Raw genomic sequence first — 15,780 nt, 5'->3', positions numbered from 1 at the left:
AGAGCATCCATGGTCGACCCTGGCCAATGGAGGCCTATGTTAGCCCATGACTTGCCTCTCATAGCAATGGCCTTCAGTATCACAGTGATGTTGCACACTAGTTTATTTCATTGCTGATCAATATACAAGTACTATGTTCAGCATTACGCAACAATCTCTGCGAATACCAACTTGCTTCATTTATCCCAGATTTGACATTATGATGGGTATTTGGTTCCGTATCAGAAATATTGAGAAGCACGGGAGCAGTTTACAGGGAAAGTCACTCTAGCCCCATGGAGGTGATGAATTTGACATTGTATCCCAAAGAAGTCTTTAAATCTTTGGCTAGAATCAACTCCTGACTCAATAAGGAGCTACATTAGGCCTACAGCAGATGTGATCTCACTGACTCTCCACGTGGCCTTTGGTCACCTGGACAATACAAATCCCTACGTCAGGACTCCGTTTATTTACTATAGCTTACTGTTTAATGCCATCATTCTCACAGTCCTGATCAATTAAGTTACAGAACCTGGGCCTCTGTACCTCCCTCTTCAACTGGATTTGTGACTTCCTAACTGGAATAACATCTCCACTTCACTGACAGTCAACTCTAGCACTCTACAGGGATGTGTGCCTCACCCACTGCTCTACTCTCTATACCCATGACTAGGCACAGCTCAACTGCCATCTATAAATTTGCTGATGACACAACCATTGGCAGAATCTCAGATGGTGACGAGAGGGCATACAGGAGCAAGATATACCAGCTAGTTGAGTGGTGTTGTAGCAACAACCTTGCACAAAATCTCAGTAAGACCAAAGATCTAATTGTGGACTTCAGAAAGGGTAGGACAAGGGAACACAAACCAATCATCATAGACGGATCAGAAATGGAGAGAGTGAGCAATTTCAAGTTCCTGTTGTTAATATCTGGGGACCTAACTGGTTCCAACATATCAATACTCTCTAAAGAAGGCAACACAGAGGTTATATTTCATTAGGAGTTAAAAGGGATAGGGTGTATCACCTAAGGCACTCCAAATTTCTAGATATTTACAACGGAGAGCATTCTGACAGGCTGCATCACCATCTAGTATAGGCAGGGGGTGGGGGGTTCTGGGGCGGAGTTACTGCATTTGAGCTGCACAGAATCAGAACATTATCTCTATCATTTGTACCGGCCTCTGTAGTATCCAAGATATTTTTGAGGAGCAGTGTCTCAAAAAGGTGGCATCCATCACTGAAGACACCCATCACCTAGGTTGTGCCCTCTTCTCATGGGTATCATCAGGGAGGAGGTACAGGAGCCTGAAGACCCCCTTCTCGTTACTACCATCAGGGAGGAGGGACAGGAGCCTGAAGACCCCTCTTCTCATTACTACCATCAGGGAGGAGGTACAGGAGCCTGAAGACCCCTCTTTTCATTACTACCATCAGGGAGGAGGTACAGGAGCCTGAAGACCCCTCTTCTCATTACTACCATCAGGGAGGAGGTACAGGAGCCTGAAGACCCCTCTTTTCATTACTACCATCAGGGAAGAGGTACAGGAGCCTGAAGACACACATTCATTAATCTAGGATCAGTTTCTTCTCTGCCATCCAATTTCTGAATGGACATCAAACCCATGAACACTACCTCCCTACTTTTTAATTTCTGTTTTTGCACTAACTATTTAATTTAACTATTAAATATATATACTTCCTGTAATTCACAGTTTTTTCTATATTATTATGTATTGCATTTTACTGCCTTTTCAGACTTAATGGATTTCACAAGATATGTGAATGATATTAAACCTGATTCTGAAATACAGGATTGGCTTTAATAATGTCCTAGCATGATCTATCTGAAGCTTCAGTAACCAACTGGAGAAGGTATTCAGTCTCAGAAAGTGACAGGATGCGGCTGTTATCTAATTTTCTGTGAAACTGGATGTAGCTGTCTAAACCACATCCTGTATTATATGTTCACATAGTGCACAATACAACTGACTCCATAAACACATCCAGAGCCAATGCTTTGTGTATCAGGCCAAGACTCCATGCAAGACACAAGTATGATTTGAAAGAAGCCAAGTATACTGCATCTCCATCATTTCATGAAGTCTCCCTTTCCTAACTGAAGCATTATATACAAAGAAAATTATATTTTCTGTAAGTGTGGTTTGCCAATCTAAATATCTGTCAACTTACAAGACAAGAGTGTTGAATGAAGTAAAGGTCACAGGATGAAGGAAGAGGGTTGCTTGCATGTGTTGCTACACATTTGGTAATTTATACAGATTTATATTGTTACTGTGCATTTAACATCCAGTTGCTCTCTGTTCTTCTCATAGTCCTTCACAGGTGTTCCCAACTTTCTTTTTCTGCCAAGGAGCCTTACTATTAACCAAGGGTTCATGAACCTGAAAGGTTCCCACCATGATGTGTGTTGTGGCCGATAGCCTAAGGAATAGTTCACAACTAAATCTAAACCATACAATTCTTGTCTTGAGCATTCCCCTGGAGGAGGGGTTCCCAACCTGGTGCCCAGAGATCCCTTTGTTAATGGTAGGCATCCATGACATAAAAAAGTTGGGAACTCCTACCCTGGAGCATAGATAAGATTGAAAGAGTGCAGAGAAAACTTACAAGTATGTTGCCAGGACTTGAATTATAGGAAAAAGGTTGAATAGGTTAGGACTTTATTCCCTGGAGTGTAAGAGAATGAGGGGAGATTTGAAAGAGGTGTACAAAATTATGAAGGGTATACTATAGACAAGGTAAATGCAATTCTTTTTCCACTGAAGTTGGGTGAAACTAGAAGTCATGGGCTAAAGGTGAAATTTTTAAGGGAAACCTAAGAGCAAATTTCTTCACTCAGAAGGTGGTGAACCATCAGGCTCTTGAACCAAAGAGGGTAACTTCACTCAACTTCATGTGCCCTATCACTGAAATGATCCCGCAACCTATGAACTCACTTTCAAGGACTCTTCATCTTATGTTCCCAAAATTTATTTCTTATTTCTTCTTATTATTATTATTACTTCTTCTTTTTGTATTTGCACAGTTTGCTATCTTCTGGTCGAATGCCCTAGTTGGGCTGCCTTTCACTGATTAGTGAATATTAATTTTTATGGTTATTATTCTATAGACTTGCTGAGTATGCCCACAAGAAAATGGATCTCAGGGTTGTATATGGTGACATATATGTACTTTGATAATAAATTAACTTTGAACTTTGAGAGTGTGGAACAAGCTGCCAGCAGAAGTGGTGGATGTGTGTTCAATATCACCATTTAAGAGAAGTTTTGACAGGTACACAGCTGGATGGGACACAGAGTTATGGCCCCCGGTGCAGGTTGATGGGACTAGGCAGATTAATAGTTCAGCACAGACTAGATGGACCAAAAGGCCTGTTTCTGTGCTATAGTGTTCTGCAACTCACCTTCTCTTGTATCAAGAATCAGGGCATGACTTGCCAAATATTTCAGTACTTTGAGCCATTCACACTTCCGCTTTATCTATAATTATATAGACAAACAATTTGTGATTTTACTCTCTGCACATTGGGCATTGGTCTCTTTTTTTCATCTGGTTCTTTTGGGTTTCTTCTTTTGTGGCAGCCTGTAAGCAGATGAATCATAAAGTTGTATAAACTATAAATACTTTAATAATAAAAAATCTCTTTTGAATTTTGAACTTTCTCTGCAGAAACTTAAATGAAGAGCTGGTTGTCTCAAAATCTGTGCTTTGTTGCTCTAGATAGTTATCAGTCTGAAGGACAAAGAAGTTTGCATAAATTATGGATAGGAAGTGCACAGGAAAGCAATATATACAGCATCTCTTCCACAAGATTATTCAGATTTAGATTCACTTACTTATAGAAACATAGAAATCTATAGCACGTTACAGGCCCTTCGGCCCACAATGTTGTGCCGACCATGTAACCTTTTCTAGGAACTGCCTAGAATTACCCTACTGCACAGCTCCCTATTTTCCTAAGCTCCATGTACCTATCTAAGGGTCTCTTAAAAGACCAAAGTATTTCAAAAAAAAACAAGATGATTGAAACTGTGCTCAAAGACATAAAAAAAGATTAAAGATAAGGAAAGTACTCTGAGGGATGCCTACCCTGAAAGAGACTAAATCTTCTCTTCAACGAGAGTTCATTGTAATTGGGCAGTCTGGGCTCATTGGGCTGGAAGGGCCTGTTATTGTGCTATATCTGGACTGGTCAGAAAACCAATGTCGTTTTAGTAATAATCCTTCTTTTAATTAATTAATGATAGATTAGAGTTTACAGATTTACTTTACTAGTCAGGTATGCATTGAAATACTGAAACATAGTGAAAGGCATGGTTTGCATCAAATTAAATCAGCTAGGGTGAGCTGGCAGCAGCCCACAAATGTAACCACACTTCCAGTGCCTACATAGCGTGCCCACAACTTACTAACACTATCTTGCATATCTTTGGAATGTAGGAAGAAGCCGAAGTGAAAAAACATACAAATTCCTTACAAGCCATGGTGGGAATTGAACCATGATCGTTAGTTGCTGGCACTGGAAACTTACACCAACTTGATCACAAAGCCATCAATTCTGTCAACCAGATCATTAACATATAACATGAAAAGTAGTGGACCCAACACCAACCTCACCAGAACACCTCTAGACACCGGCAGCCAACCAGAGAGACTTCTCTTTATTCCTACTCTTGTCTCTTAAGACCATAAGGCATAGGAGCAGAGTTAAGCCATTTGGCCCATTGAGTCTGCTCTGCCATTCAAACATGGCTGATCCTTTTTCCTCTCCTCCTCAACCCCAGTTCCCAGCCTCCTCCCCGTAACCTTTGATGCCATGTCCAATCAAGAACCTATCAATCTCTGCCTTAAATACACCCAACAACCTGGCCTCCACAGCTGCATTTGACAACAAACCCACAAATTCAGCCAATCTTTTGTCCATGCTAGCATCTTTCCTGTAGTACCATAAGCTATTTTCTTGTTAAGCAGCCTCAGGTGTGGCATCTTGTCAAAGGCTGTGACATAGGGATGCAGCGATCAGAGAGTCATAGAAAAGTGCAGCACAGAAACAGGCCCTTCAGCCCATCTAATCAATGTCAAACCAGTTAAACTGCCTACTTCCATCGACCTGCTTTGGAACCATAGCCCTCCTTCTCATTCATGTACCAATCCGAACTTCAGTTGAACATTGAAATTGAGCTCCCATACATCACTTGTACTGGCAGCTTATTCCACACTCTCACCACCCTCTGGGTGAAAAAGTTTCCCTTCATGTTCGTTTTAAACATTTCACCCTTAACCCATGACCTCTAGTTGTAGTCTCACCCAAACTCAGTGGAATAGCAAACCTGCTTGCATTTACCCTATCTATAATTTTGTATATCCCTATCAAATCACCCCTTAATCTTCTATGTTCTAAGGAATAACCTATTCAATCTTTCCTTATAATTCAGGTTCTCCAGTCCGAGGAACATCCTTGTAAATTTTCTCTGTACTCTCAACCTTAATTACATCTTTTCTGTAAGTAGGTGACCAATACTGCACACTGTACTCCAAACTATGTCTCACCATCTTACACAACTTCAACATTACGTCAGGGATGGTAAAAGAGGGCACGTGTCATTTCATCAGGGACACACAGGAGACTAGCAGGCACACCACCTACCCCTTAAGCACCTCCTTCCCCACCACCATCAGAGACCATGGTTTCCACACTAGCTTCACGAACCATCTGAGGATCCACAAGTTGCCATGGAAACAAGTCATCCTTGATCTCGAGGGACTAGCCAGGATATATACAAATGCAGTCCTAAACCGTGGCCAGTGGTGGGGATAAACTCCCACTATCCACTAAACGCCTACGGCGTGCATCTCAAATAGCCTCTGACAACCCAGTCCAGCTCCTGGCCTTCATGAGTGGGTTAGCTTCAGAGCCCAGCGAAAGTATGCCTTATTTCAGGAGAGAGGTGAAAGGCAGGTTACCGGCACCTTAAAACCAGTTGCTTTGGGTGGATGAGGTTCATCAACCTTGGTTGGCAACTCGCCTAGGAGAAAGAAAACTCTAATTTCAAACCTCTGCTGACTTGCGGCTATACCCGCTCATGGGGAAGGCTTCAGAACTAAACCCCGAGGGAAAAATCCGGAACAGGATTCCCTAAGGCAATCGTTGACTGGCAATCCCTGTGATGCTGCTGATATTAAATTCTATCAGTCTCTGCTGTTCCTTTGGATTCAACACATGCGTGGAGAGGGGGAGCTTGCTACATGGGCAGCAGCTTGCTCGCCACATTGTACTGCCCTTGTGTTTCCTCCAAAAGGGCCACAACCTTGCCAGGGTTTGGAGGCTTGTGTGCCTCAATGACCCAGAGAGTAATGTTGGCTGGAGTCAGGGCTTTATCCTTTGGCTCTGGGTAGGGTCACCCATGTCAAACAGGTCAAAGGGTAGAGGCCAGATTAAGAATGGTCCACCCATCCTCCAGGTTTGGTGGTTCAGATCAGAGCTAACAACCCTGACTGGTAGAACAAAATTGTTACGGAAACAGGAATGAAGCTTCCTTCTACATCTGAATGTGACAGTATTCCTGAGTCTCCACCCAGAACTTGCATGACTGACAGGAGTGAAAACTGAGAGGAAGCTACTGACATGATGAAGGAAGCCCCGACCACCACCAGAGATGGAGGACCTTCATTACTGCCCTGTGCATTCCAGGAACCCACCACTCTGTGTAGAAAACTTCCCCTCATATCTCCTTTGAAATTACCCCTCTCACCTTAAATGCATGCCCTCTGGTATTAGACATTTCAACCCTGGGAAACAGATACTGTCTGTCTATCTATGTCTCTCATAGTCGTGTAAACTTCTAGTAGATCTCCCTCAAGTTTTTCCAATCTCTCGTTCAAGGTCTTGCCCTCTAATCAAGGCACTATCCTAGTAAACCTCTTCTGTACCCTTTCCAATGCCTCAGCATCCTTCCTATAATGGGGCAACCAGAACTGTACACAATACTCCAGATGGCCTAACTGGAGTCTTATAAAGCTCCAACATAACTTCCTAATTTTTGAACTCAGTGCCTTGACTAATAAATGTGTTGCCTAGAAACAGGAGCACCTCCTCAGCACAAGGTGTGTTCTTGTAGAAGGAAATTTTCGCTTTAATTATAACTCTGTCCCCACCTTTCTGAATCACGCTTGCCATTGCTAAGTAACCTTTGTCCAGATAAGTTCATGAATGTAATCAGACTGGTACTTAAATCAGGCAAAGGAATGTAGGATCCTGCAAGCACACCTCCTGTCCTTAAACCAGGAAATCTGGCTGATCACGTACGCGCATATCCCTCAGAGGAGCAATCTTTCACAGGGAAACCGTATGTGGCTTGATATAAATGGGAATACCTTTACTAACGCTGAAGACTTGTTCCTTTCTCTGGCTACTAAAGCCAGGGGCTGCCTGACACGCAGACATGACCTTCAACCTGCAGTTTTAAAGGAAATTCTTGTCTGATATTAGCAAGAGTGAATGAATCTGCAGAATGTGGCTGTGCTGGATCCTGGTTCTAATCACTGCTTCTGTTGGTGAGTACTTCAGAACAGATCAGTTTTAATTTTCTTACTTAGTTTTAGATCTTTTTATTTAACTTTAACTTGTGCACGTTTTATTAATCTTTCGATAAATCAACAATGTGAAAAGATACAACCGAAAAAAATCAATTTAAAAGCCAAGGTTTACAAATTTATGCCAACAATTAGTTCAAGGGCAGATCAACATGAGGGAGCAGTCTTTCCATGAAAGAATATAACCATATAACAATTACAGCACAGAAACAGGCCATCTCGGCCCTTCTAGTCCGTGCCAGACGCTTACTCTCACCTAGTCCCACTGACCTGCACTCAGCCCGTAACCCTCCATTCCTTTCCTGTCCATATACCTATCCAATTTTTTTTTAAATGACAAAATCGTACCTGCCTCTACCACTTCTACTGGAAGCTCGTTCCACACAGCTACCACTCTGAATAAAGAAGTTCCCCCTTGTGTTACCTCTAAACTTTTGCCCCTTAACTCTCAACTCATGACCTCTTGTTTGAATCTCCCCTACTCTCAATGGGAAAAGTCTAACCACGTCAACTCTATCTACCCCCTCATAATTTTAAATACCTCTATCAAGTGCCGCCTCAACCTTCTATGCTCCAAAAAATAAAGACCTAGCTTGTTCAAACTTTCTCTGTAACTTAGGTGCTGAAACCCAGGTAACATTCTAGTAAATCTCCTCTGTACTCTCTCTAATTTGTTGACATCTTTCCTATAATTCGGTAACCAGAACTGTACACAATACTCCAAATTTGGCCTCACCAATGCCTTGTACAATTTTAACATTACAACATATTAACATTTTAATATATAGAGGGCTATGGGTATCCCTGAGTAATTTCTATAGTGAGGACATGTTTGGCACAGCTTTGTGGGCCGAAGGACCTGTATTGTGCTGTAGGCTTTCTATGTTTCTAATATATGTGGCATCTGCTTATCGTTCCTGTACAGAGCAGTGTATTGATATGGAATCTATTTATTAAATTGCTGTTGAAGTGAAGTACTGTGGAAGGATTTTGGGCCAAAATGTCGACTGTTTATTCTCCTCCATAGATACTGCCTGACCTGCTGAGTTCCTCCAGCATTTTGTGTGTGTTACTCAAGATTTTCAGCATCTAAAGAATCTCTTGTGTTGAAGAATATGTAAATCTTTGTTGCCGCTGTCATCAGTGGAAGTCTTGATGTAAATTTAGTTTTCAGTGAGGTCCTTGATCTGCCTTATCTCCTATGTCTTCAAATTTAATAATTACAAGAGTCAATCTTGGAATGATTGGTCTTTGGAAATCACCTCCACAGTCTAGAAGCTTGGATTTGAACCCCCTTGGATACAGAGTACTTCATGTTCCCCTGCATGTCAGTCCAAGGCCTCCTCTACTGCCACGATGAGGCCACACTCAGGTTGGAGCAACCCTTATATTCCATCTGGGTCGCCCCCCCACTCCTTCACCATTCCTTATTACTGTTTCCCTCTCTCACCTCATTGCCTTACCTGTCCATCACCTCCCTCCAGTGCTCCTCCCCCTTCCCTTTCTTCCATGGTGTTCTAGCTTCTCCTGTCAGATTCCCCCTTCTCCAGCCCTTTATCTCTTTCACCAGTCGATTTCCCAGCTCTTCACCCCTCCCCCTCTTCTGGTTTCACCTGTCATCTGCCACCTTGTACTTCTTCCTCCCTTCCCCCACCCTCTTACTCTGACTTTTCCCCTTCCTTCCAGTCCTGGTGAAGAGTCTCGGACCAAAACGTCAACTGCTTACTCATCTCCATAGACACTGCCTGACCTGCTGAGTTCCTCCAACATTTTGCATGTGTTGCTCTGGATTTCCACCATCCACAGATCTTCTCATGTTTGCGACCTTCCTTTCCTATCCTGCCTGGATTTAAACTTGCATCGGGGTCGATTGGAAATTGGTGGTGGGAGTGTGGGGAGTGGGTTGTAATAGACAATAGGTGCAGAAGTAGACCATTCAGCCCCTCGAGTCTGCACCACCATTCTGAGATCATGGCTGATCATTCACTATCAATATCCAGTCCCTGCCTTGTCCCCATATCCCTTGATTCCCCTATCCATCAGATATTTATCTAACTCCTTCTTGAAAGCATCCAGAGAATTGGCCTCCACCGTCTTCCGAGGCAGTGCATTCCACACCTCCACAACTCTCTGGGAGAAGAAGCTCTTCCTCAACTTTGTTTTAAATAACTGACCTCTTATTCTCAATCCATGCCCTCTGGTACTGGAATGCCCTCTGGTACTGGAATGCCCTCTGGTACTGGATAGGGTTGAGGTATGGTGTAGAACTAATATGATACCTGAGATCTTTGCAACTTTGAAACGTGCATTCTGCTCAGGATTCGCCACTGAGCTCGAGGGAGAATCAATCTGAAACCCTTCAATATTCGATAATTGAAATCTGCAGAACTGTATGTAATTTAAGCTATTTTCCATTTTTAGGTTCCTTTGCTCTGACAGAGCTGCCCAGACCAATTCAAGTGGAGTTTAACTCCAGTAACTTCAAGTACGTGCTCCACTGGAAACCCGGAGGTCCTGAAAATTCCACGTACATTGTTGAGTACCAGATGTATGTCCTTTTCATAAACCTACTTTTAATAATAGGAGCATCCTAAGATGCCTCACCAAATGTTGCTGACAGAGAGCTGTAAAGCCAGCTGAAAAACCGTCCCCGGTTCAGTTCCTGCCTCCGTCTGTAAAGAGTTTATACATTCTGTGTGTGTGTGTGGGTTTCCTGTGGGTGCTCCGTTTTTCTCCCATATTCCAAACTAACCATGTGTGGGTTAATAAGTTAATTGGGCCCTTGAATCGGAAGGGCCTGTTACTGTGCTGTATTTAAAAAACAAGCACCTAAAAGGAGAGTGAGGTAGGGAGGACATTACTCAGCATAGAGCCTTGACTGCTGAAATAAAGACTGCTAATGGAGGGGCAAACTTTGGAGTTAGTCAGGAGATCAGAATTGGTGTGCGGACCACAGAGGATGGTTGTTTTGGAGGAGAAAGATCTGGCAAGAGGAAATGATGGTCAGGAGATTGGAATTGGTATGTAGACCTCAGAGGATGGTTGTTTTGGAGGGGGTTAAAGATCTGGCAAATGCAGTAATGGTCAGGAAATCAGAATTGGTGTAGACATCAGAGATAGTTGTGTTGAAGGTGGTTAAGTGTCTGTCAATGATGGGTATGAACAACTTGAATTTTAAAATCAAGGCTTTTTTTTAATAAAAGTCTTGGATGAGGAAGTGGGAGGGTGGGTTAGTAAGTTTGCAGCTGTCACAAAGGTTGGTGCTTTTGTGCGCTCTCTGAAAAACTCCGGGCTGCCCTTTCCGAAGGACCGCCAAAGCAGGTACCTCGAGGACAGTGAAGCACGGTGGGCCACTCTGAAGATCACCATCCATGATACGTAAAAACATCATTGGACACAAGACCAGGAAAATGACAATGAAATGGAAGAGCTAATCAACAGCGAAAGGAAAACTCTCGGTGCCTGGCAGAAGGACATCAACTGCAAGGCAAAATGAGAAGCCCACTCCAAAGCTAAGGCCGTAGTCCAGCGTAGAGTAAAGGAAGTGGTGGACTGAGAGGCTCCAGAAACACAGCACCTGCTGACTCTGGTGATATCAGAGTTTCTTTATTGCCACTAAGGCAGTGTATAGCCCAAACAACTGTGACCTGAATTCTCTTTACTCCAAAGATGGACAAAGGCTGCTGAAGGACAATGATACCATCAATTCTCAATGGAAGGAACACTTTCAGGAGCTACTTAATCATAACAACACCATCGACATTAAAGTCATCGACCCGCTCCGATAATGGAGGAGGACATGAGTAAGCCTCTACTATCAAAGAGGTGTAGGCAGTTTGCAAGAGACTGAGGAACACCAAGGCCACCGGCCTTATGGAATTCCAGCAGAAATCCTCAAGGAAGGTGGCACAGAATTTTTACATCATCTGCTTATCAAAATCTGGGACCAGGAGAAGATTCCAGCTGAACTCAGGGATGCCCTGATTGTCACACTCTTCAAAAAGGGTGACAAAGCTGCATGTGGAAATTATAGAGGCATTCCCTTCCCCCCCCCCCCCATAACAGGAAAGGTACTCACTCAAATCTTATGTGACCAGCCTTCAGCTCTGGCAGAAGATCGCCTTCCTGAGATTCAGTGTGGCTTCTGTCCAGCCAGGGGAACATTCGGCATGATTTTTTACAGTGCACCAATTGCAGAAGAAAGCCCAGGAACAAAATCTCCCACTTCATATGGCCTTCATAGACCTTACAAAAGCATTTGACCTTTGGCAGGTACTGTCCAGAATCAGGTGCCGCAAAAATACCTCGAGATTCTGCAGCTCTTATGTGTGCAACAGCAGCTCTGAAACCTTTGAGGCTGAGGCCAGGGTCAAACAGGGTCTTTAACCTCAACAGATTCAAGGCAAAGAGCAAGGTGCCAACTACTTCCATCATGGAGCTCCAATATGCAGACAGATCATTTCCCTCCATAGATGCTGCCCGACCTGCTGAGTTCCTCCGGTATTTTGTGCGTGTTGCTCAAGATTTCTGGAGCCTGAGGAATCTCTTCTGTCAGCAGTGCTTAGTTCCAAGTCAGGCATCTTTCAGCAGGAGATCAAGTCCACGTCAGTCAACTATACAAAGTTCAAACTAAATTTATTATCAAAGCATATATATGTCACTGGACACAGTGCTAGGATTCATTTTCTTGCAGGCATACTCAATAAATCCAAAATAGAATACTGTAATAACCATAAAAGAATTAATGAAAGACCCCACCAACTTGGACATTCAACTAGTGTGCAGAAGACAGAAAACTGTGCAAGTACAAGAGAAAAAAAGAAATAATAATAAAAATAGATAAATAAGCATATACAACCCTGAGATTCATTTTCTAGTGGGCATACTCAGTGAATCTGTAATAGAGTAATAACCATAACAAAATCAATGAAAGACCGCACTAACTTGAGCATTCAACCAGTGTGCAAAAGACAACAAACTGCAAAAACAACAAGAAAGAAATAATAACAAATAAGTAAGCAATAATTATTGAGAACATGAGATGAAGAAATGTCTGTTCAAAACAGGGTGCTCATGCCAACTGGCAGTGCTAGTAGTTGATGGTATTGTGCACGTACATACACACCCACAAATGTTTGCCACTGGTTGCTTTAAATTCAATTCCTCTAAGCTCTCAGCTTCTGAATTTTGTTTAGATCTCTTTTAAGCAGTTAAAAAAAAAGAAAATATGACAGAGCTAAGGTGAGTGGGAGGACAGATGATTGGGAAGTTTTTAAGGAACAACAGAACTTAACTAAAAAGACAATACGAGGAGAAAAAATGAGGTACGAACGCAAGCTAGCCAGAAATATAAAGGAGGAGAGCAAAAGCTTTTTTTTTTGGTATGTGAAGAGAAAGAAGATAGTTAAGAACAATGGTGGGCCCTTGAAGAATGAATTGGGAAACAGAGAAATGGCAGAAGAATTTAAGGAGTACTTTAGATCTGTTTTCACTAAGGAAGACACAAGCAATCTCCCAGATGTATGGATGGGTCAAGGACATAGGATAACAGAGGAAATGAAACAGATTGACATTCGGAAGGAAACAGTGATGAGAAGACTGATGGGACCGAAGGCTGACAAATCCCCAGTTCCAGATGGTCTGCACCCTAGGGTACTAAAGGAGGTGGCTCTGGAAATTGCAGATGCATTGATAATCATTTTCCAATGTTCCTTAGATTCAGGATCAGTTCCTGAGGATTGGAGAATGGCTAATGTTATCCCACTTTTTAAGAAAGGAGGGAGGGAGAAAACAGAGAACTATCGACCTGTCAGCCTGACATCGGTGGTGGGAAAGATGCTAGAGTCCATTATTAAGGATGAAATAGTGGCGTATCTAGATAGCAGTGATAGGATTGGGCCGAGCCAGCATGGATTTACCAAGGGTAAATCATGCTTGACTAATCTATTGGAGTTTTGAGGATGTAACCAGGAAGTTAGACAAGGGAGATCCAGTGGATGTTGTGTACCTCGATTTTCAGAAGGCATTTGATAAGGTCCCACATAGAAGATTGGGGGGTAAAATCAAAGCTCAGGACATCAGGGGGAAGACATTGACATGGATAGAAAACTGGTTGGCAGATAAAAAGCAAAGGGTAGCAGTGAATGGGAGTTTCTGGGAATGGCAGGTGGTGACTAGTGGGGTACCACAGGGCTCGGTATTGGGACCACAGCTGTTTACCATTTACGTTAACGATTTGGATGAAGGCATAAAAATTAACATCAGCAAATTTGCTGATCATACTAAGCTGGGTGGCAGTGTGACATGTGATGAGGATGTTAGGGGAATTCAGGGCGACTTGGATAGGCTGGGTGAGTGGGCAGATACTTGGCAGATGGTGTTTGATGTGAATAAGTGTGAGGTTATCCACTTTGGGAATAAGAACAGGAAGGCAGATTATTATCTGAACGGTGTAAAGTTGGGTAAGGGAGAAATACAAAGAGATCTCGGAGTCCTTGTTCATCAGTCACTGAAGGTGAATGAGCAAGTGCAGCAGGCAGTGAAGAAGGCTAATGGAATGTTGGTCTTTGTTACAAAGGGAATTGAGCACAAGAGTGAGGAAATCCTCTTGCATTTGGACAGAGCCCTGGTGAGACCACACCTGGAGTATTGTGTACAGTTTTGGTCTCCAGGGTTAAGGAAAGACATCCTGGCTGTAGAAGAAGTGCAGCGTAGATTCACGAGGTTAATCCCTAGGATGTCTGGACTGTCTTACACAGAAAGGTTAGAGAGACTGGGCTTGTACACGCTGGAATTAAGGAGATTGAGAGGGGATCTGATTGAAACATATAAAATTATTAAGGGATTGGACAAGATAGAGGCAGGAAATATGTTCCAGATGCTGGGAGAGTCCAGTACCAGAGGGCATGGTTTGAGAATAAGGGGTAGGTCATTTAGGACAGAGTTAAGGAAAAACTTCTTCTCCCAGAGAGTTGTGGGGGTCTGGAATGCACTGCCTCGGAAGGTAGTGGAGGCCAATTCTCTGGATGCTTTCAAGAAGGAGCTAGATAGGTATCTTATGGATAGGGGAATCAAGGGATATGGGGACAAGGCAGGAACAGGGTATTGATAGTAATTGATCAGCCATGATCTCAAAATGGTGGTGCAGGCTCGAAGGGCCGAATGGTCTACTTCTGCACCTATTGTCTATTGTCTATAAATGGCTTCAGTTCCCTCGATTGGCAGCTCTCCAGCACTTTCTGTTCACACATCCGTATTCAGAAGTAACCCAAAGCCATTATCCTAAAAGGAAGTATATCTCTTTGTCCCATGTTTCTTAAAGCTGTCATCTCATTTCCTCAAGTCAATCCAAATCTGGCTGCCGACTGTTTACTTATCAATGGAATTATTCAATAATTTCCCTGCAAAAGGTGTATTTATTTTTTTCTTAATGGACAGCATTACAGCAAAATGTCCCATAGAGTCTGCGGAATACCAGCATTCAGTTTCACTTGTGAATTGACTGATGACTTTGTGTGAACCTTGCCTCAAAGTCCAAACAGTTTTTATTGTATTCACTTCAAAGTGCTGAATAAATAAATTGTTCATCAATTGAAACTAGATTGTTGCCAGTAGATACCTTAGATATCTTATCTTTTTAATATCAGACTCTGAACTAGCCTAGTCATTGATATGTTTGTCTAGATAGACACATAAGATCCCTAAGATCATAAAATATAGCAGTATTAGGCCATCTGCCCATTGAGTCTGTTTCGCCATTTCATCGTGACTGATCAATTTCCCCCTCAGTCCCAGTTTCTCGCCTTCTCCCCATATCCCTTCATACCCTGACTAATCAAGAATCTATCAACCTTTGCTTTAAATAAACCTACTGATATGACTTCCACAGCTGCCTGTGGCAATGAATTACAGATTCACCACTCACTGGCTAAAGAAATTCCTCCCCATCTCCATTCTAAATGGATGTCCCTCTGTTCTGAGGCTCTGTCCTCTGGTCCTCAACTCTTTTACCAAAGGAAACATCCTCTGCACATCCACTCCATCGATGCTTTTCAAGGTTCGATAGGCTTCAATGAGGTCACCCCTCATTCTTCTGAATTCCAGTCAGTAGCGGCCCAGAGGCACCAAATGCTCCTCATATAAGTCTTTCAATCATTTTTGTGAACCTCCTTTGAACCC

General features: G+C 42.8%; 1 protein-coding gene and 1 long non-coding RNA gene across 4 annotated transcripts in view; one reads left to right on the top strand and one right to left on the bottom strand.

Annotated features, from left to right (window-relative positions):
- LOC132380408 (uncharacterized) overlaps positions 1-15,780 on the bottom strand; it is a 33,980-nt gene that overhangs the window by 11,611 nt on the left and 6,589 nt on the right. The window contains exons 2-3 of the long non-coding RNA XR_009507752.1: positions 11,681-12,215; positions 3,413-3,591 (exon numbers count right to left, since the gene is read on the bottom strand). This is a non-coding gene — a long non-coding RNA (uncharacterized LOC132380408). The remainder of the gene's footprint in view (positions 1-3,412; positions 3,592-11,680; positions 12,216-15,780) is intronic.
- Positions 7,220-15,780, top strand: part of LOC132380405 (uncharacterized) — a 31,727-nt gene continuing 23,166 nt past the window's right edge. Inside the window, exons 1-2 of one of the 3 annotated variants that reach the window (XM_059949161.1) lie at positions 7,226-7,563; positions 10,024-10,150. In XM_059949161.1, coding sequence (XP_059805144.1) covers positions 7,521-7,563; positions 10,024-10,150 — 170 coding nt within the window. In that variant the 5' untranslated portion in view covers positions 7,226-7,520. Of the gene's footprint in view, positions 7,564-10,023; positions 10,151-15,780 lie in introns of those variants that run through there. The other 2 variants (XM_059949164.1, XM_059949163.1) reach the window with 2 other exon arrangements.

This window comes from Hypanus sabinus, chromosome 24, assembly GCF_030144855.1.
Source record: "Hypanus sabinus isolate sHypSab1 chromosome 24, sHypSab1.hap1, whole genome shotgun sequence".
In the NCBI taxonomy this organism is placed as follows: Eukaryota; Metazoa; Chordata; class Chondrichthyes; order Myliobatiformes; family Dasyatidae; genus Hypanus; species Hypanus sabinus.
The sequence above is the reverse complement of the archived record's forward strand: the minus strand, read 5'-3'. Positions and strand labels throughout refer to the sequence as shown.